General features: G+C 52.5%; 4 protein-coding genes across 4 annotated transcripts; 2 read left to right on the forward strand and 2 right to left on the reverse strand.

The window, feature by feature from the left end:
* Positions 1-565: 565 nt before the first annotated feature.
* On the forward strand, positions 566-2,314 carry Z517_08315 (T-complex protein 1 subunit epsilon; the record flags this gene model as incomplete). The annotated part of the gene is made up of 3 exons (XM_013426833.1): positions 566-2,078; positions 2,128-2,207; positions 2,261-2,314. 3 exons carry the CDS (start codon positions 566-568, stop codon positions 2,312-2,314), a joined length of 1,647 nt encoding a protein of 548 aa, XP_013282287.1.
* A 1,064-nt stretch (positions 2,315-3,378) lies between these two features.
* On the forward strand, positions 3,379-5,130 carry Z517_08316 (uncharacterized protein; the record flags this gene model as incomplete). Its single annotated transcript, XM_013426834.1, has 1 exon — positions 3,379-5,130. The coding sequence occupies one exon, from the start codon at positions 3,379-3,381 to the stop codon at positions 5,128-5,130; it is 1,752 nt and encodes a 583-aa protein (XP_013282288.1).
* A 651-nt stretch (positions 5,131-5,781) lies between these two features.
* Z517_08317 (uncharacterized protein) lies at positions 5,782-8,657 on the reverse strand (the record flags this gene model as incomplete). Its single annotated transcript, XM_013426835.1, has 2 exons — positions 5,782-8,024; positions 8,633-8,657. The coding sequence occupies 2 exons, from the start codon at positions 8,655-8,657 to the stop codon at positions 5,782-5,784; spliced, it is 2,268 nt and encodes a 755-aa protein (XP_013282289.1).
* Positions 8,658-19,408: 10,751 nt separating this feature from the next.
* On the reverse strand, positions 19,409-21,058 carry Z517_08318 (uncharacterized protein; the record flags this gene model as incomplete). Its single annotated transcript, XM_013426836.1, has 1 exon — positions 19,409-21,058. The coding sequence occupies one exon, from the start codon at positions 21,056-21,058 to the stop codon at positions 19,409-19,411; it is 1,650 nt and encodes a 549-aa protein (XP_013282290.1).
* Positions 21,059-22,215: the final 1,157 nt, after the last annotated feature.

Raw genomic sequence — 22,215 nt, forward strand, 5'->3', positions numbered from 1 at the left:
AATGACTGGTGCCCGTGGCGCCCTAGTGCTCAGGAGGACTCGTATATGGTCAGAGAGATGCTTTGAAAACACAGAATTTTAGAGCAAGAGACTGCCGAGCCGAGCGCCGGAATGTATTAAGAACTACTGATGGTGTAACCTTCAAGCATTCTGGCATGAAGTTCACAGTTCGAAACAGGATTAGGGCGGCGTCAACCGTTCGTGGCAAGGGGATGTGCATCTTGGCTCGGGGCGCAAAAGCAGCGGGACACGAGGGTCTCCAAAATTTTGAGATGTTCGCTTTACCACTCGTGAACCAGATCTGCGGGCAGTTAACTATCACTTGGGGACACGCACATTGGATTGTCAACATCTTATCCGACTTCAGGTTCTCTCAGGGGTAATATTTGAGACCCAACGACCTAGGAACGAACGCCCTTTTACATCGATCCGTCTGCGCCAACCTCTACGCAGCCACTAGGCATCGACCAACTCACGCCATATTTACGCCCACGTTGAATCAACAGAAATTCGCGACGAAGACTGAAGAGGCGAGCGAGTCTGGTTAGACCGAGATATCTTCACCATGGCGATGCAACTGGATCTATCTCAGGCACAAATTCTGAAAGATGAGACCGGAAGGCCTTTCATTGTGGTCCGAGACCAGGGAAAGAAGAAGAGAACACATGGCATAGAAGCAGTCAAGCAACACATCGTTGCCGCTCGCACGATCGCCAATATTGTGAGAACCTCGTTGGGGCCACGAGGTCTCGATAAGATCCTCATATCTCCAGACGGGGACATTCAGATATCGAACGATGGTCGCACAATCATGTCGGAGATGGAAATAACACACCCCATTGCTAAACTCATGGTTGAACTTTCAAAATCACAAGATGAAGAAATTGGTGATGGTACCACGGGCGTCGTCGTTCTGGCTGCTGCTCTCCTCGATCAAGCCGCAGACCTCATCGATAAAGGCATCCATCCCATTCGGATTGCAGACGGTTTCGACCAGGCTTGTGAGGTTGCCGTGGCACATCTGGACAGGATCAGTGACGAGATTGCCTTCAGTCGCGAGAAGCAGGAAAATCTGATCAAGGTTGCCAAAACGAGTCTTGGAAGCAAGATCGTCAGCAAGTCTCACGACCAGTTCGCGAGGATTGCTGTCGATGCCGTCATGTCTGTTGCCGACCTCGACCGCAAAGATGTCGATTTCGAGCTCATCAAGGTCGACGGCAAAGCGGGCGGTTCGATCGAAGACTCTCTGCTGGTAAAAGGAGTCATCATTGACAAGGACTTTTCTCATCCACAAATGCCAAGCGAGGTGAGGGACGCCAAACTGGCGATCCTGACGTGTGCCTTCGAACCCCCCAAGCCGAAAACGAAGCACAAACTCGACATATCTACGGTCGAAGAATTCAAGAAGCTACAACAATACGAAAAGAATAAATTTGTGGAGATGATTGATATGATCAAAGCTACGGGAGCAAATCTCGTCATCTGCCAGTGGGGTTTCGATGATGAGGCAAACCACCTGCTTCTTCAGAACAAGCTTCCAGCTGTACGCTGGGTTGGCGGACCCGAGATCGAGCTGATTGCAATTGCCACCAACGGTCGAATCGTGCCGCGATTCGAGGACTTGAGCAGCGAGAAGCTAGGCACGGCTGGTATTGTTCGGGAAATGACATTTGGTACCACCCGAGAAAAGATGTTGGTGATCGAGGAGTGCGCCAATACGCGAGCGGTCACAGTCTTCGTGAGGGGCAGCAACAAGATGATCATCGACGAAGCGAAGCGATCACTCCATGACGCTCTCTGTGTTGTTCGTAATCTAGTTAGAGACAACCGAGTCGTCTATGGTGGCGGTGCGGCTGAGATTGCTTGTTCCATCGCTGTCGAGGATGCGGCCTCGAAATCACCGGGTCTGGAACAGTATGCCATGAGAGCGTTTGCCGACGCCTTGGATGCAATTCCGATGGCACTGGCAGAGAATTCTGGTCTGAGTCCAATTGAGACATTGGCCGCGGTGAAGTCGCGGCAGATCAAAGAACAAAACTCTCGGCTGGGTGTTGATTGCATGGGAACGGGAAACAATGGTATGTGACATTACTTTGCTGGTCTTCGGCCTGTGCTGACTTGTGCAAGATATGCGTGCCAACTTTGTCATCGACCCCCTGATTGGAAAACGGCAGCAGTTGCTCCTTGCAACACAGTTATGTCGAATGGTAAGTGCGGTCGTCCTGCCATGTGATCTATATAGCTCACGAATGTCCAATAGGTCCTGAAAATCAACAATGTGATTGTGGCGGGGAACGATGATAACGATTTTTAGATGTGTTCAAGCAGCAGCAGCAGCAGCAGCGCGTCAGCATTTCACGGCGTTTATGCAAAAGACCTGCATGAAGATATGATTCGAAAGAATGTACAAAATGATACCCGTCGGCAGATCGGATAGAAAAATCAAAAGCTGTTGAACGTCATCAAAGTGGCCTTGTCTGCATTGGAATTATTTCGCTTGACTTCGGTTCTCGTAGAGGAAAGGTCTATGAGTCTTCACTATCTGGGGATCATCCTGTGGGAGATGACAAGTCCAGCGGCAGACACAGCCTTGATCTTCTCCTACCGAAGGCGCCGTTGTTCGTGCTGTTGGCAGTGCCTCAGGTTTCCGCTCGATATCATATTGAGATGTTCTCAGAGCCTCCGCCTTGGATGAGAGAGGCGGTTTGTCTTGTATCAGCCGTGTTCGCCCCGTTCATGTCGATATGGGGGAAGCCCCAATCGTCTGACCCACGATCGACAGGAGTTTAACAAAGCCGAATCATGCAAGGCTGTAGGTGGAGCTGGAGAAATCATGTCCATGTTGATTGGCTCTTCAGAGGTAAGCTGCCTGCATATCAGCTCCACATCAACTGACAAAGTTGCGAGTCAGCATGACGAGAAGGTTTTAGTGCTCTGCGCAGTTCTTGCCCTGGGTTTGAAGTGTTGTCCTGGGGACGCCACAAGCTGACAAGAATTCTCTCGCAAAATGGACAGTGCTTCGAGCAGAAGGAACATACGAAATGAAAGACGCGATGCATGTCCAACCGTCACGAATTGTCTTCGAACGGAGACTGCCGACGGCGGCAAGGAGGGAGGAGGACGACTGGACCGGCCTGTCGGATGCAAGAATTAGGAGAAGAATTCAAAATCGTCTGAATCAACGGACTTATCGTATGTTGAGGAAATCTGCCCAACGATCATGCAGTTGCCTGACAAACTGCTGTGCTTCCAGGCCTCCGAAGAGCAGCTGAACGAGCGGCCGAACAGGCGTCAGCGACTTGCAGCCCGCAAACACTCGTTCCACTCGCACCTAAGGAAGTTGTACCTGCAGCAGATCCGGAAATAAAAGTCAATCAGATGCAATCTAAGCGAGATGATTCGTTCCACAATGTTGCCCGCCATCAGGTCACATTGAGCCCTCAGCCAGTGCTTTGTCGAATCTCCTCTTCAGAACCCGCATGTACGGCGCTGCTGGCGAATCCCAAGGTACGGAGAGTATACGACTACACTGTCAAAACTCTTTGGCCGTCGTTCAAGCATCACAGCCTCGAGACCAACGAGTCCTTGACCTCAGCCTTCCTCCATCTCAGCCTGGTCGACGAGCTGCTGCTCAATTCATTCATATGGACAGCCGCGATGGCAATGTCGATGCACCTGCCTCATACCGCCATTGACAACGAAACGGTCATGTTCACCTGCCAGAACAAGGCCGTCCAGGGTATCCGGGAGCACATCGCGCGGAACGAAGTGTCGGACTCGGTGATCTTTGGAGTCCTCGCTCTCACGATCCGCGACACTAACCCACATGTCGCCGTGCAGGAGGGCGCGGGAGAAGACTGCTTCGGGGGATTCGATCCTCCGCTGCGATCGCTCGGGTGGATACAATATTTCTCCCACTTTCGCTGGACGCCGTCCCACATCCGAGCGACCATTGCACTAGTGGCTGCGCGAGGAGGTTTACAAGGCGTCACGATGCCCGGTATCGCCGAGCAGATCCAGTCGACCGACCTTCTCCAGGCAAGCTTGTCGATCCGCCGCCCATATTTCACCCTCTGCCGCCTGTACCAGCATGTCCTAGACAACCACGTCAAGTTGATTCGCCCACCGCGGGAGAGACTCGACGAGGCTTTCCCAGCCATTGCCGATGCCGAGTTCAAGGATCTACTCCTCGACATGAGAATGTACTGTCGGGAGCTAGATAGGGTCGTTGCCACCACCACCACCACCGCCGGATCCAATCTTTCCGAGGCTGGTGGTGGTCCCGACCCCGACAACCCCGTGCCCGCGTCAGTGGCCTGGGAAACAAACGTCTACCGCAACCTCATCCAGTACCGACTCCTGCGTCTGCCCCGCTACGAGAACCGCGAGGAGGAACTCTGTCGTCTCGGAGCCATGATTTTCAGCTACGGCGTCATATACCCGGTTGCCCGACCGAGACCGTTGCGCATGCTGGTCGCTCAGTTGAGGAATGCATTGAAGGACTTTCTACTTCACACTTCTTTGACGCCAAAGATCAACATTGAAGCACCAACACCCGCTTCGCACGATGGAAGTGGCAAATATAGCAGATATCCCACACATTACTCTACTACCACCACCACCGCCACCACCGACGGACAGTGTTCTGTTCCTCCTCCCTCTCATCCTCCATCGGCATTCCTCCTATGGCTCGCCGTCCTAGGCGCTCTCGCGTCCCAGACCACTACGGATGAACCCTTCTTCCTCGATCTCGTGGCGTCCTGGTCCACCACGGTAATGGGTATCGACAGCCTTCGCCGCCAATTCACCCATTTCCGCGACCTCATGCGGAGTTTTCTCTGGTTCGACCGTGCTTGTGACAAGGGCGCACGCAAAGTGTGGACGAGACTTCGTCCCGCTGGTCGTGGTGATGGTGATGACTGCCGTGAAGAACGAGAATGGGAACGAGAACGGAACCAAGCGACCAACTCGGAAAAAGAGAGTGACATTGATTCATCTGCGTCGATGTCACGGCAGAAACATCGACAACCACACGAGTCACAGGGAGAAAGGAACAAGGCTGGCGGGACGTCTGGGTCTGGGTCTGGGTCCGGATCATGGCACTTTGGCGATTTGATATGTCCGGAGTAAGTAAGTCAGGCACGAACACGCACGAACAACGAGAGGGGGGGGGGGGGGCGTTGAATACCTAGTACCGACTGCATAAGCGCACGGGCGCACGGGGCGCATAGGAGTTTAGTCATCGCTCGTCGGGGGGGGGGGGGGGGGGGGCGTTGAATACCTAGTACCGACTGCATAAGCGCACGGGCGCACGGGGCGCATAGGAGTTTAGTCATCGCTCGTCGATGCACATATGTACGTACGAACATACATACATATATACATAGATATACACATACCATACCATACCTACATACCTACATGCTCACACACTCGCATCGGTACCTAGGCAGGTAGGTAGATAGATTATCTCCATGACATGATACCTGAGTATCTAGGTACCTCCCTACAGGTAGAGAGAAGAACAACTGGCGTAGACTTTTCGCATTATCATTATCATTGTTATTGTATTGTCTTATGCCTCGTGTTTTATCACATCCTGTTCTGTGTGTGTGTGTGTGTGTGTATGAAGTCGAGGCCTCCGTGAAGAATCAACGTGGTCATGGTCCTTCTCACAAACGACGGGCTGAACGTCATTCAGTCAATCAGGGTGGGCTAGCTAGAGCCTCCTTCTCGAAAAAGGGGGCAATGAGGGACAAGACTATTTTGCTGCTTTGCATGCTACTTTGTACCGTCCTTCTTGGTTGCAGTCGAGGCGGATCCCACCGCGCTGCCTCTGGGCCGTTTGTATTTCCTCTTCTCCTTGCGGCTCATCAGGCCCTTCTCCCTAGTCCCCTTGCCGCCTTCCCAGAAGCCGCCGGCGGCCTTGCGTCGCCGGATGACGCTCCTCCCGCACACACCGCAGTCCTCGCTCCGGAACCGCTGCTCGCGCGAACACCAGCCGCAGACCATGCGGTCGGCGTGCTCGTTGACGTGCGCCTCGGCCGCATCGTGGCATCGGTCGCACGGGTACACGCGCTGGCAGCAGCTGAAGCGGAACCATCGGTAGCTGTGGCGGTAGTGTGCGCAGGTGCCGTTGCTTGGTAGAGGTGTGCCGGCCGAGATGCCTAGGTTTTCTTTCTTCGGCCGCCGGGGTGGCAGCGCGCCCGAGGCAAATGCCGAGGACGCACGCAGGAACTTGACCTCGTGGATCGTAAAGGTCATTTTGGCATGACATGCGCGGCATACTTGGATCGGAGTGTCGCCACGTACCGACACCATACCCGGAGGGGCGGGGAATGTCGTAGAGCACGACGCGCAGGTGGGTTGGAAGACCGACGGGAGGAGGTCGGTGATGGTACATCCTGTGACCTCAATCGTGCCAGCACGGACGCTGTTGGCGTGCAGGGCATTAGGTGTATAGGAGACTGTGAATGGTGTAGTGCACTTCGAGCAGGTTTCCGTGCGTATACTCGACATGGAAGAACCGGCTATGTCAATGTTGGGTTTGATGTTCGGTATGTCGAGGGGTGCTTTACAGCGCAGGCATTTGACCGAAAGTGACAGGGAGGATAAGCTCAACAGTTCAATGTTGTGGAGCTCCAAATTTGGGAACGAAATGTGAATTCCCTTTTCTGTCGAGGTCGAGGAGACTGGCAGCATGGCGCCGCCTTGTTCATTTTCTGACTCCCCGTCTTCATCCTCATCCTCAGAAGCTGAATATTCATCAGAGTTGTAGGATGAATCAGAATCTGAATCGGAGTCTTGTCGATCCCATTCAGGGGGTCGAGGGATGAATTTCACATGTGGCCTATCCTCGTCCATGATCAGCTCTCTGGGTTCTACAGAGGCTTCCCTTTTCGAAGAAACCCCTTGTTCATCGTCGACAGGAGGCTCTGGTGGAAGTGGAACATCTGATGAAGCCACTGGAGCCGCGCTCTCTACCGATTCCAAAGCCATGGAATGAATATTCTGTGTCAGGTAATTTATATGAGCCATGAGGGTCATGTCGAGTTTCTTCCGGACATGTCTTTCAAAGGCCAGCTGGACAGTCTCAGCCTCTGGGCCACTGACTCCGTTCAGAAGGACAGTGCAAGGCTCAAGGTTATAAAGCTTCGGGACAATCAGAGTGACCTCCTTGAGCGATTGTAGGCTGGGTGGGAGCCGCTCGGATCGGGCTATTTGGATAGGAATGTTGAATTTTGTACCATCAGAACTTTTAGAGTAGTGTGGAAGCCGTCCCATGCGTGCTTCTAGCTGACGAACATCAGCTTCTCTCTTTGAGAAGGCGCTGGACCTCTGCTCAGCTGTCCAGACTGGTGGGCGTGGTGCCGCGCGTATAGGCGGTGGTGAGGCAGGGCGAACCACGGCCGGCACAGGATCAGGGAGTCTGGGATTTTTGTCGGCATTGGCAATGATCTTGATGGTCTGCGCCTTTTCGGATGTCAGGAACCTCTCCAGGTTCTTGTCCAGCTCGTTCAACCATGCTAGTAGCGTCTTGTTCGGCGAGGCTTCGACAAGGCTGTCGAACCCCTTTTCGACGTTGATCTGAAATCCCCGAGCCATTTCGGCATTTGTGACTCTGATTGCCGGTTTGCCATTTTGAGGATAGGTGCGAGGCACTGTCAGTTGGCAACGGAGACCACCTTGCAGCTCGAATGGAAAGTCAGGGTCCGACGGAGCCAGCGCAAAGGACAAGATTGTGCCCCCATTGGTCTCTCTCCGAGCTGGACGAAACCTCTTAATCACTTGACCCAGCTCGAATTCGCGCGGATCGCGCTGCTGAAGTTGGGATTGGGGCTTCTGACTTGCACCAGGGCCAGAGAGCAACGCCCTGGATGGGTGAGACAGAGGCTGGCGTCCTTGCACGGCCGATGGGCCTTGCGCAGTGTCTGGTTGTTGCTGGTCAGGTTTCGATTTAGTGCTTGTGACTCCGTCTTTAGGCTGAAGATGTTTGAACGGGCATTGCGAGCCAGCACGACAACCTAGCACAGTGATTAGCTGCTCTATCACGTGGAAGTCATTGGTATGATAAACAAGGCCAAGATTGTGAGTGCACGCAACGGCCAGTGATGTGCGCAGCAGCTGAGGGTCAGCCAGGCATGAGACTGAATGCCGTGCATATTTCCATTTAGGCTACTGGAGGAATTGATTACACGGGATGGACCAATGACAAAATTAGGTGGTAAAAGACAGAAGACGGATTACCTTTGTTTGTATTGAAAAAGCGACATACCCTGGGCTGTGATTGAGCCGGTGTAGCAGTGATTGGTGGTGAAATTCGAGGATGTGGTTGATGCTCAATTTGGGTGCTGACACGGCTGGTGCCTGGATGTTGGGCGCAATGCGCAAGCGATCAGCAACTGGGGTAACAACTCAGCAGTCAGATGACCGACGGGCAGTGTTTCATCGGCTGGACCATCAGGGTCCCCATCACTTGAAGCCAGAAAGGGATTCGACGCGGAGGCGCCTTGAGGGGGTCGAGGAACGGGATGGGGGCGAGTTGAACGGTGGCGAACGGGTTTTAGCCCGCGTAACCAGCTCGCCAGGCAGGGCGAAACTGAACAAGGCAACAAAAGAGCTGCAGGCTTACTGAGGCTGGCGTCGTCAAGTGACATGATGATTGATGAGTTGGCAAGACGATGCCGTTCATTCATCAACAAAGGTTCCTTGATTTCGGTTTTTGGTCGGCCAGATGATGGACCGCTTGCAGGTCGGCGGAGGTGGTCGGCAGACCAAGTTCTGGGCTGGCTATTGGGATGTGAGGCACAGAAGGCGGATGATAAAGTTCCGAATCTGATCAGGGGTGGCGGATGAAAGGGTGGGAGGGGGATGGACACCGATAGTAACGAGTCTAGTTGTAGATCGGAGAAATGAGAAAGTATGAGAAGGAAAACAGAAGCGAAGGAGGAAGGGAAAGTGATCAAGTGATGCCACAGCGGCAGACTCGAGATCACAGTCCCTCTTCTTTACCTTTGATAGACGTGGTGGTGGTGGCTGTATAGAACGTCAATTGAGTCATTGATGGGCTGTGGCAAGTAGAGAGTTTGGATGGTTGAGTCACACAATGACTCCCATCTACATTCTTTGACACAGCGTTTCTCATATGAAGAGGCGTTGAAGAAGGCGAGGTTCAAGTGCAGTGCGAAGAACCTGAAGGTGAGAAGTGAGAAACTCGGAATGTGGGCAGTGACATCATTGCCCTGAATCCGATTCACAGTGATTCCCATGGTCCCCCAGTGCCGCCCTGCCAAAGCCCCTAGAGTCGAGGCCTTCCTATTCTCTCCCCTAGAAGCAACTACAGGGCATATCGCATCTTGTCCGTTGATCATCATCGTCTCTCTCATGCAATGAACTTCCACCACTTTCTTCTTCGGGAAACATACCTATCCACCTACCAAAATTTCTGTATCGTAAGTCAAGTGTATCAGAACTGGAATTCCGTAAATTCTGTATCTCCTGTTTTGGGTCATTACGGAGGCCGTTATCACATATTTTTATCATGGATGGTGATACTCGTACGCGTCCCAGGGAGCACTCGGGCCCCAACGTGATGAGTTCATTGCCAGTTACTGGCTCGCCTAGTTTAACCAAGTTACAGCCTAAGTTGGAGGAGAGGAAAAGGGGGGGTGATACCTGTACCTCGTACGAGGGACTGTTCTTGCACAGTACGATGCTACTTGGCTACCTAGGCGAGTTGGTTAGTACCTATTTGTGCAGCCCACAGGGTCACTCCGCCCTCCGCCCTTCCCCCCTTCGGCTCCCCTAGGTACGCCCCTGGCCTCCCCTAGTTCCTTGTTACTTGTTTGACACCCACACACCCATCCACACTCCCCCAAGCAACCACCAACTTTACCGCCGGCTCTAACAACTAACCCCCAACCTCACCTACCTAGGTATGTACAACTACCAACAAAGCTATCTTTGACAACTGGCATAAGCAATAATTAATACTCTCTGACCGATACAATCATGACAATCAAATCAGACCCCCAAATCTCCAACTGGCCACTCTACTGGACGTCTCACCCACCCCCAACCCCCAAAAATGCCAACAAATCCTTGATTGTCATTACCAAATTCAACCCAAAGCGACACCTTGTTGAGCTACTCCTACCAGCTCATCGCTGTCGGGCCCTCCCTAAGTCTCGTGGAACTTGACGTGTCCGTCACCTGCTTCTTCTATCTGATAACTGACCCAGGTAGATAGGTAACTCGGTACGAGGTGTATCTAGATGCCTCACTATCAGAACCATCCCACGTGAAGCCACGCACCATTCGAGACCCTCCCTTACGAGACGGCGCTACGCTTCGCGCGCGCAGACCACACGCCTCGATGCACACCCATTCCCTCGGGATATCTTAGTGCGGGTCGATCATCACAGGGACATGCTCTCGATGCATCTTCGGAAGCTAGCCATCGAAACCACCTGGCTCGCCTATGATTTCGAAAATGCCCCCTGTCAGTTGCGGTGCGGAAGGCGCCGTTCCCGATGGGAAGAGCTCGGCATGCGCCAGGGCCACGCAGGGCCTTAGGGTTCCACGGTTCCACGGTTCCACAGCCTGATCGCCCGCACGCAGCGCCCGCAGCGCCCGCAGCGCCGTCTCCCACTTATTCTCTCCTTCCTCCTTCCTTCTTCCTTCTTGTCGTCCTGGCGAGTTGACCGTCTCTGAACGGATCATGGGATAGACTCTCTAGCTCTCGGGAGCGGTCCTCTTTGTTTTGACCCTAGCCAGGCCTTAGTTGGCTTTGAACACGTTGAACGATTTGATCCCCTGACTAGGTCCAGATTCTGCTTGTCCTCATGTCCAGAGTCGTCTTGTTGCATGAAGAGCAGGAAGTTTTCTCGTTCAACCCAAGAAAGAGACGCGTGGGATACAACCACAAGGAGATCTCCATCCTTTCCACGTATCCGCGAAAGAAGAATTAGCCGTTCGATCCCTCGGACAGGTCGGGTGATTCGTCATGGGGGAGATTCTGCTTGAATCTTGATAGGCAAGATGTTGCGACATAGCTGACCGCCTGATTGTGCGTTGGCACCGACATGATTTGGGCCCGAGATGGAGAATGTCCTGCATGACATTGAGCATATTCCTGACATGCTAGCTTACGACTTGGTTACTCGAACTGGTGCTTCGACCTCTCACAAATCTCCTTGGAGGTGGTACAGGGGCCTGGGCACACTGTGTTGCTTGGGATCTTCGAATGCGTCTCTCTCCCCATGCTGGTCATTGGGCTGTACGACATTTTCACGTGCTTCGAGATTACAGAGCTGGAAGATAAGATCTTGTATCGAGTACAGTGATTGTGTCCAGACCCTTTGCAAGCTGAAGCTCCATCTAACAGGGAAGGTAGGTACTCGGTAGAGACCGAACTGGTCGCCCCTCTACTATTTCAGTTTTCCTGTCACTGTGTGTGACTGGCCTTTCGAGTACAAGCTTGGAATTGCAATGTGTCGGGTAACCACCACCAATGACAGAGATGATTGATAACAGGGAGCTGCCTTTAACATGCTCTAGGCCTGTTACTCAGCCTTGCCTTACAAACATAGATTAGCAAAAATAGTCATTAGTCCATCGCTACCAAGGGTTCTATTTTGCAGAATATCTATGCCCGACAGTTTTGCTTCAGGCGTAGGCGTAGGCTTTGCAATTCCGTTCCCCGTACAGAAGTGTCGTCGCAGGTCGCAGGCCTGTTCCCTGCCGTGCGCAATTCAATCTCCCCCTACTAACTACCTACTACGAGTACCGAATATGTAGATACTAGATACCTCACGAGTCAAGAGTCAAGATACTGTAGGTACGCCGATGGACCTTCGAGACGATTATTGCATGCAGTTTACACTACCGAGTAGTGCCGGCTCTATTCGGTACTTGTTAGAGGCCCCCTTGGTATCGAAAACAACCCCCTGTCTTTCCCATTTTAACTGCCAAATCAGGTAGTCCAACAGCACCTCCGAACGGTACGCGCACTCGGTACCAATAACGATGTCTGGGACTCGGAAAAGTGCATGTTCTCGGTTTAGAGGTAGATACTACTACTAGGTGCACTCTGTCGCGGAGAGCATTCTGCACCGACTAGGGACCGAGTGCTGTAACCCCTGCCTCACCTACTTGTACGAGGTAGAGTGGGTGGGGATCACTGCGGCCGTTGGACGATTTGGCCGTTGAATCGGTGGCTTAGTTGGTTAGTTACTCACATGCCTGGTCAGTTACTTAATTAGTGCTTGGTTGGTGCCTTGTCCCTATTATTATTATTATCTAACTACCTTCCCTTTTGAAATGGGTGCTGATAATTAGCCGTACCTGTACCGAGTATGTACTTGTCCTTGTGCCGAGTACTGGTGAGAGTATGTGAATACTGGAGATACATGTGAGAAAGAAAGAAGGGTCAAGTTGCTGGGGGGTGAAATTGCCCAGTCGAAACAGGTTGGGTTGCCGTCGCCAGCACCTTCCTAGGACTGGGTAGGCAGGCACACAGATAAGGTGGGAGGGGATTTGTGCCCACCTTTCCCACTCTCCACTCTACGAATAAACCGCAAAGGGGGGAAAACTTCCAGAATCATCTTGGAACTTTTGTTTCTGGGGTTTCCTTCCCCTTCTTGGAATATCGTTTGTGAACAATCAGGTTTCTTACATAAAGGAAGGACGGGGAGGGGGCTGCTCGTGCATAACCCTCGACAGGAGAGACATGTGATTACTATGAGAGAGATGGGCGTGTAAGTACTGTATAGCATGAGGAGGCGCATCGTATAGCACCTCGTAGCGGCCTGGGTAGATACTCACAGCTATCAAGCGCTCACCTACCTACCTACCAACCTACCAACCAGGACCTCGTCCTCGTAGACTCTCGCCAGTCAGGTACTCATCCCGGCAGCCTGGTGCCCGACCCAATCCTCCTTGTCATCATGGTCCGCGTGCGATCCTTTCGTTCCCCCACATCCTACAAACCTACCACTTCCAGCAAATACGTCCCTCCCTCTTCCTTGTCGACCCAGAGTGCCGGTGCCTCCCAAGGTGCTGCGAGATTAACTTTCGCACGTACCTACTAACCGACCATTGTCAGAATGGAAGAGCTCGCGCGCTATCCAAGGTGAGGTTACATCCCCCTTTCAAAAAGTAACTTGGAGTGAGTGGGTGGGTGAGTGGTGGTACGGCCCAAAATGAACATGATGAACGAATACGAAAAGACGAACAACGACGGACGTGTTTGAGACTTGGAAAGCCGACCGAGTCACCAGCCCCTCTTAATGCCACTACTGAACGGAGGGTGGTAGAACGGTTCCATTTTTCGAAATAGGTATTTTGAATAGTTAATGGGGAAAAGGTAAAGGAAATGTCCCAGATGGATGTTTGATGGATGCTACTAGGCTGCTGGTGGAGGCTAAATGATGTCCCGTCCCCCGTTGAATTCCCCCACAGTTTCAACTCCCTTGCAAGGACTTGTGAGGAGAACCTTGTCCCTACGAAGGAAATGCTTGGTGTGTGAGAAACGCCACAAATCACCCCCGACAATAATGCATGGCATAGTATGCTACATCCTGTCTTTCTCGCGGATTATCGGGGTTACTTGGGTATTGACGATGGTGATTGTTTGCCTGGCCATGATGCTCTCCTGTAGATCTGACATGCTGCATATTACATGTCTTGGTAACATACTTTCAACGATCCTGCGATGCATCTCCCTCTTATTTAGATAGGCGCAGGAACCCCCGGTACCCCGGTACCTGCTGCCGCGCTATACTCGTCAATGGCGTTTGCACGGGAAATGTGCCGGCCCCATGGCAAGGGCAAGGGCAAGGGATAGGGCGAGTATGGGGTTACCTGGCACGGCTCTGCACTTCACTGCACTACACTGCTGAGCACAGCACATCAAAGCCGTCAGCAAAGCAAAGATGAGAGGTGAGCGGTGAGCAGCTGACCCGGCAGTTTCCTTGACGCCTGGTGTCCTGTTTAGCAGACATGAATGATCCGCCCCCTTTCTGTCGGGATGATCTTAAGCATGGACTGAGGCGAGGAAAACTGCGCAAGTGCTTTGGCTACGACCGACTCAGAGAAGTCGGGCAGAGGTACATACATACTTGGAAGAAGACGACAGGGCATTCTCGCGCGAAACCTGGCATTGTAGGAGCAGATCTGTACAAGGTATGTACTTTTGGCGAGACCTGAAAATATCACGGGCTCTAAAGGCTGCTCTTCCCTGGGAATCTTTTTACCTGGTACTTGCCCTGGGATTCGCTGCACTTCCACATCTCACATCTCACGGTTCGTCGGATTGATGAAAGGGTGTCTGGACTATTACTCGGTACTCGACGCCCATACGGACGTTGTTGTGACGCGAATATACATGGTTTCCCCGTTGCCCTAATCGATTACACAGAGCATCAGCGACACAGCGGCTTGGCTGAATACCATAAATATGAGGTGTAGCGAGCAATCGCAGTTTTTCGTTTTTCGGACGAATTATTGTCGTTGGCCGAATCATACAACAAAGTTAGTATGTTGAGCGTGACTCAGGTTGGCCGATTCATTTCGGAAGTCCGATTCGCGGGCTCGGCCATTGGGTTCCATGGGACAGAAACCCCGACGCCGGCGTTGCCTGTACAAGGACAGTAATAGGGATGAAGTTCGGGGCGATTTAACATTGCCGTGAACATGATCCTTCTCGCCATCCATCCCCGAGGAGAGAAAGCCGTGTGTCTCATAAGAGATGAGAGACAAAGAACAAGTCGACTGCATCGGCGGGACTTCTGTACCTGTACCCGGTACTCGCACATGTGACGGACTTGTAAGGCCGAGTTCCGGATTCGTGGATTTCTCACGCGACAAGGATCCCCCCTTCTTCCCCTGCATGGATCCGAGGTTCCATGGGTCCGTCCACTTTTAATGCACGTCGGCTGACGATATGCCGAGATGACGAATGCCTCACAACCAGTCAACGGGGTTTTCAGGTGCAACGGTGGTACATAATTTTCCGGTGCTTCACACCAATCGTAGCAGTGGCGTAGTCAGGTATTCAAGAGTCAATACCGAGTATTGACTGTCAAGTTCCTCGGGCTGCTCGGGCAAGAGGGAAAGTGGACAAGTATCAAGGAGATCCAGGCCTTGTACTTTGTACGAATAATAGGCGAGAATGCATGTCCTTTGTACTGTACGAGGCACTTGTCCTCGCCTCGAACCCCGTCTCACATATTCTTCAGTGATTTTTCGTGTCAACACTATACTCCATACAAGGACAAGCAGGATAGCCGCTTCGTTCGAATTCAACGTAGCAAGCGACCGCCGAAGTATCCGGGTGGTGGTAGTGGTAGTAGTAATGTAGTGTTGCATTTGCACGCATGCACACACGCGCGTGTGTGTGTCGAGACTTGGTCTGTACCCCACAATATCTAGCATGTTCTAGGCCTGCAAAGTCACGACAGACAGTCACGACATGTCTTGTAGGTATACAATTACAGGTAACTGGAGCTCCTCTCTTCTACGCGTTCTAGACAATAATGGAGAGAGAGAGAGAGGGACTCTCCAAGTACGGCCCGCCTCTGCACTCTTGCTTCGAGCCGAGGAGTAGACAGTAATTAGGGCGAACTCTTTCTTTCTCCTTTTGTTCTCGTGATACACGCTGTGGATGTTGGAGCAATTATTCCACCCCAATTATTATTTAATCCGCAGGGTCCAGAAGCACCAAAAGTTCCAGACCACTCCAAGTCCAGACCCCAGAGTCCCGGGTACCTACTTTGCCATGTAAGTTTGGCGGGCCTTGTAGGTACCGCAGTACCGCTACCTTGTTGCTCAAGCGTCTGGGCTGTGTTGTACATGTAATTTCCCCTTGCTGCGGCTCGCCTTGTGCGGTCAGTCAAGCAGGGCAGTGCATGTACCTCGCACTGTAGGTACCCCGGCCATGTACTCGGTATAGGGTGCTACAGGCCACTGTGCGAGACATACCCCGTACCTCCACATTTTATGCCGATAGGTCTGTCCTCTGAATCTCCAAAGTACCCGGTACCTTTGCATGGTACAGTACTTAGGTCCGGGGCACATCAGGGCCACCACCCCAAACCCCAAACCCCTCCAGATACCCAGGTCAATAACGAAGTAGTGTCGCTTTCTCTACCCGCTGACAATATACAAATGCCGAAGAGACACAGCCACGTAATGAGTACTCATAGGGAGCTGCGGTGCTCCATCCGGGCGCCCACATCCGCTGCAGTGAAGTGTTCCTTGCGCGTCATACCGCACATCTCACTACCTACAAGGTATCGCAACGGGATGATCCTTTCTATCTCCTGACTGACTACTGCTGACTGCTGATCGTCTAAATTCTCCATTGTCTCGATTCCTCTTTCCCCGCAATATCAGCAACCCCATATTCTCATGCATGCAAGCATGTAACAGAGACAGACCGCGTGACTGAAACGAGTAGTGTCAGGGGTGTTCGGGGCAGCGGGCATGAAGAGGGAGGAAATGAAATCCCCCAGTAAGACAGCGTCCATGCTCGGTTACTCATACTCACCATAAGCATCATCTATTACCATCCTCGGTTACGCTCTCACTCGCCAACTACACAAGAAGTAGTAATACTCGTCTCCTTTGCAGCGGTCGCGTGCCGGCCATATTCCATTCATCCAGACGAATTACCGAAGTCCATTCCTCTTCCCCGAGTTTATTTGCCGGCTAGGTGCTTGTAGGGCCGGCTTAATCATCTCCCCCGCTTTCTTTTGGGCCCTACCTCTACCTGTCTTGTCCTAACGTAGTGTAGAAAGTGCTTCTCAACGGTGCGTCCGCGTGAGAGTGACGCAGTGTGTGTGGGTATCAACTTTTGGTACGTCCAACAATATTCCCGTCTCGTTCTGTTCTGAATTGTTTCTCGGCCGTTCGATTTGCTGATTTTGAGTGGACTAACTACTCGTACCATCGAGCCGTGTTGCATTTCCTTGTCAGTAGAGTGCTCCGTGGCCCCGTTAGTGAATCTACCTAATCTGGGGAGTGTCACATGGCCCAACGGTCATTCTCGTTCGCGTCGGCACTTTAGACAACAACACTTTTTCGGAATTCCTCTTCTTTCCTTTTTCGTTGCGGTTGTAGGTTGTAGATTCTGCATTTATTTCTTCACTAGAAGGTGGATCTTGTTGTGTTGTTGGGTGAGACCACCAGACCAGGCCATAGTCTCGTGGACCTGGAGGCGTGGCCTCGCTCTCGGATCAAATAATAACAGTCAGCATACTCGTAGACCACGAGCACGAGCATGAGAACATGTGGAAGCGACCACCAGCAGCGATGTTCCCGTTCCCCACTCACAACTAACCAACTAGAATAACAATTTCCGCACCGAGTACAAGTACCAGTAGTAGTGTGAAGGTAATACTTGTACTCGGTACTTGTACCTGCTTTGCGTTGTGACCCCTTTTGGACTCGGACCAGACCCTGTCCCTTGCGACCGCGACCGCGCGTGCTCGGTTCCGAGGTGCTGCACTACTACTGCCTGACCATGACTGACTAGTCTCTCGGGGGGACGAACTCGACTTACTCGCACGAATTAACTGGTTATGCTTGTGCAGGCAGGCACACACGGAAAAGCCCAAAAACCAAAAAAGCCACCAAGACGAAAAAGGTCGGGGCTCGTTCCCCTCGAATAATGAAATCCCGTCCTTCCCCGTTTTCGTGAGGCTGAACCCGGGGGGGGGTCGGCGCACACGGCGCACGCGGCGGAAGAAGCATTTTCTTCAGGTCATCAGGTCATCAGTAAGGCACGAGAAGGAGCAAAAAAGAAGAGGCGAGGAAAGAAAAACAAAAACCGTTCCAGCCCGACGGTACGAGGTACGGTTATCATTCCCTCGCCCCCCTTTGGGCTTGGGCTTCGTACTTGGTACCTGGACTTGGGGTTGTTTTTCTCACTCTGCCTTTTCTTTTTGTCTTTGCAGACCCCTTGCCCTTGCATAGACTTGTACCTGTACTTGTGCTCGCTACTGCACTTGTACAAAGGATGCAGGTCCATTCTTGTAGGTGGTACTCGGGGGACAAATCGAGACGGAGATGCCGAAAGCGGCGACGGAGGCGGTGGCGGCTGTGCAAGAACGTGCCGGATCCGGCGACTTGCGATAATTGCCAACCACGTGCCAACAACTCACCTTCACCTTCACTTGCGCCAGGCACAGGCACTGTTTTACCAAGTCACATGTTCACCTTCTGTACCTAGTACTTGGTACACACTTGGACCTGCACAGGTACATACCTCTACAGTAGTAGTAGAGTAGACTACTCGTAGAGTCCATACAAGTATCAAGCCCTCGGTAGGTAAGAGTCTTATTACTCCCAGTTCCATCGTCCTTGTATGTACCTGGACTTGGACTCATATCATCCTCCCTCTCTCACTCTCACTCACGTGAACCTACATACACGTACAAGTATAGAGTGGACAACCATCCGCCTCGATGGCGCTGTTGCCGTTGACGATTGACGCGTCTGGACTCATGATCTCTCGAATCTCTCCACGGGCGGCCTGGCTAGCTGGCAGGCAGGCGGGCACGTTGGCAAAACACTCCCTAGAAGAAAAGAAACGGGTCCTACTCACTACGAATAGCCACCTAGTTACTCACATGAGCACACCACCATGCATGAGAGTGGACAATCCATGACAAGTCATCAACAAAAAAAATCTGCGCCCGACAAACAACTACCAACTAACAAACGAGCAAGGAAAACATGTCATGTCATGCGTTGCCCACTGTGGCCAATCACGGTTCCTCCGAACCAACGAATCCAGTCCAATCCAATCCAATCCAATCCAATATCAAAGATCGTACCTAATGAAAAACGGTTACTTGATAGTATTACAATAATCAACCGTGCGTTGTCGTTGTCGCTGAAATGCAAAACTTGAATCTGGATGGATAGATAGATGATGGTTGGATGGCTCTGGTCTTATTGCTTCTCCTCCTCATAATGGTACAACCTCTCTCTCTCTCCCAGCAGCAAAACTAGCCCGAGCTATCTGGTGTATTCGATCGTATGGTACAATGTAGGTGACTATCAGAGCAATTACCCAAGGAATGGGCCGATACCTCAGTGCCGTAGCCGGTATGGTTTGAGGTCAATTGTATCTAGCTCCATTCATTCAACATGATAATAAAGTATGCACGTCACTTTTGAGCCGCCGCCGCCTCCAAAGAATATGGTCCGAGATGCGCCGTTGTACATGGATGGGGCAACAGGGCCTCTCCATCCTTGCCGTTTTCCGGACTCGCCAATCGTAAAGGTGTGGTGTAAGTGGTTCGTAAAGCACATGAACAACGTGACCCCGCTCAGAACGCAGATAAAAAAACCAAGGATAGCAAAAATGGTAAAAAGATGCAGCAACGCTCGATGCCCAGGCCTACCAGCCTTTGGTATGATATTCCCAAGTGTTGTCAAAGGTCCACGAGTCGTCCTTGGACAAGTCCACGGCCGGCGCTTGAGGTTGGCCTCCTGGCCCACCTGCAGCCTGACCAGCTGAGGGGAGATTGGCCATTGACTGGGCGTTACGGCTCCGCTTGAGGAAGGCGTTGACTGTCTGAGATTTCTGTTGTCTCTCCCATAGGAGGTTCTTCCGGAGAGATTCGGTCAGCTCGGTCGACAGCATGTTCCGTCTCGTCGTTCGTGGTGAATGGGCCACAGGTTTGGAGGATGACTTGGGTGGTGGAATGGCGATGGGTGGCCGATTCGACGTTTGCATCATCATGCCGTCCTCTTCCTCGGGCGAATTGGCCAATGACGGTCCTTGTGGGGGTGAGGTTTGCCGAGACCGATGGAGAGCAGGCTGGGAATATGCGTGGGCCAGGCCGGCTCGACCTTTGTTCAGGGCCAGAGTCAACATGGATCGCCGCGATGGCAAGACACTGCGGCTGTCCACCCGGCGGAACAGATGAGGTTCTTGAACCACCTTTCCATCGTCCGAAGTTGAATCTTCCCAGTCATCGCCGTCTTCCTCGTCCTCGTCGATGGCAGATTCCATAACTTCGTCAGTATCGTCCTCTTCATCACTGCTTGCAATGGCGCCCTCGTCGTTTTCGGCGTCTTCCTGGATTCTCCGCTCGGCAACAACATCCCGGAATGAAGTTCTCTTTGGGGGGAGATCACTCTTGCGTTCAGACAGATTCTGCTTGCTCAAACTCTGGGAAAGTGAGCTTCTCTGCGGAGGTGCTCGGACAGACAGGACCCGTTGTTCAAATGAGGATTCATCATCCTCCGACGAGCCGCCAAGGGTAAACATGGCTGTTGACTTCAGAGCACCTTTGGGTGGAGCAATGAACTTGGAAGGAGCTGTAGGTGGCTTGACACTTGAGCTGGCAGTTCGAGAACGACATGAGGACGCCACAGGGGAAAATCCATGGACAATAGAACCGCTTGGAATTAGTCCATCTGAAGATACCGAAGTATCAGAATCACGATGCTCGCTCTGACGAGCCGTACTCAATGTTGTGGCAGTGGTGGCGGAGAGACATGAGTCGGTGGAATCTTGGAGGGGCTTCAGAACAGGTTGAGGTCGTGCTTCGGCAGTGTTCTCTCTTTTCTCCGAGGCCTCTTGCTTCCAAGATGGCACTTTCGTAAAAGGACGACTGGCCTCTAGTGATGGAGACAAGGGACAAAGATCGGTCTTTTCCTGTATTGAAGCGACAATCTTTTCTAATGTGATGGGACTCAGATGTCGAGACTTGGAGAGAGAGCTGGCGCATTCGTCCTGTGGGGGGGACCGGGATCTGGTCCTGGAGTGAGCAGGACTGCATCGTCCTTCGCTCAGACAGTCATTTGACGACAATGAAGTGCTAAGAGAGGGCACTTGGCTCGGGGAAGGCGTCACACATAACGACTCTCGCGACCATATCCGCCAACTCAAATTCTCTAATCGGGGCCCCTCATCTAGTGTATCTGAGCATTTTGAGAACATGGACCACATCGCCATCAAACTGCAGGCATTCGAGGGATCGATATGGTGCATCTTGCCCCGGTCCAGACATAGGACATGGGGGATTTTGCGCGGTGGCATCTCGAGGAGAACCCTCGTGTGGACTGGTCAGGAGAGAAGCTAGGTCGATGAGATGCCCAATAACGAATATTCTAGGGGGAGGATCAAATAAAGAGGACGGCGCTGGCGCTGGCAGGTTGGCAGAAGTTGCAGGGCCGCAAACGGGTGGGAATGTGGTGGGATCGGCTTGTGACGCAATTCAAGACCTCGGTCCGACTCGAAGGGGGACGTGTGCAGACGACTTGGACGCAACCGACAACTTGACAGAGGGTGAATTCAAGGTCCGGTGAGACGGATGTCGAGGTCGAACGGGAATGTGTATCGACGAGAGAAAGACTTGTGTAGGTCTTTTAGGGTGTGTGTGAGAGCGCGGTTAAGTCTAAGAGACGTGTGGGTGAAGAAATGGTGATGGGGCTTTGCGGATGGGGACGAGCGGTATAAGGACCACAAGTCCGGGCCAGGTGTGCGACTTGCAGGGGTTGTTGTTTGTCGAGATGGTAAGTTGCAGAGGGAGCTGGACCAGGGCACAAGGCACGAAAAAAGCGAGCAGGGGGGAGCGAGCAAAGAGGATCCAAGTGGAGGTGGGCAGAAGACCGGGGCGAGAGTCCAGGACAGACCAGAATTCGAGAGGGCGAGGGTAGGAGGAGACGCAGCGGACGACCCAGGTGAGAAAGGTGACTGCAGATTTGTGCCTTTAACTCGGTGGTTATTGGACAATAGTGCAAGGTTCGAGACACGAGGGACGAAAAGTGTGGGAAAGCCTAGAAGGGGCAAGGGGGAGGAGGGATTTGGGGGGTGGAAGAGTAGGCAAGGGGGGGCAAAAGACGTTCTGGCAAGACCCAAGTTTTAGTGAATACACTAGAATCCACTGGTAACAGATGTAATGACAGGATAGACCAGGAGACCAGCCACCAACCGCCGACTTGGTTTAGGGACCCCGAAGCCGAGGAGTCCCTCGGGGGGCGTTCGGAGCTGATTCATGGCTTTATCGCTCCTTTGGGGGAGGAACGGGGTCACACTGGCCTGGGATTGGGGATTGGCAGTGCCTACGAATACCTTGAGGCCTTTGGGTACCCTTGGGCACCACCCACACAGCCCATCTGGTTATCTTCTTGGGGGGACTCCGATCATTGACTTGCGCGCCCCCTCCCCCCCCCGAAGTCCCATCCAGGCACCAA

The sequence above is a fragment of the Fonsecaea pedrosoi genome, assembly GCF_000835455.1.
Source record: "Fonsecaea pedrosoi CBS 271.37 unplaced genomic scaffold supercont1.5, whole genome shotgun sequence".
Lineage (NCBI taxonomy): Eukaryota > Fungi > Ascomycota > Eurotiomycetes > Chaetothyriales > Herpotrichiellaceae > Fonsecaea > Fonsecaea pedrosoi.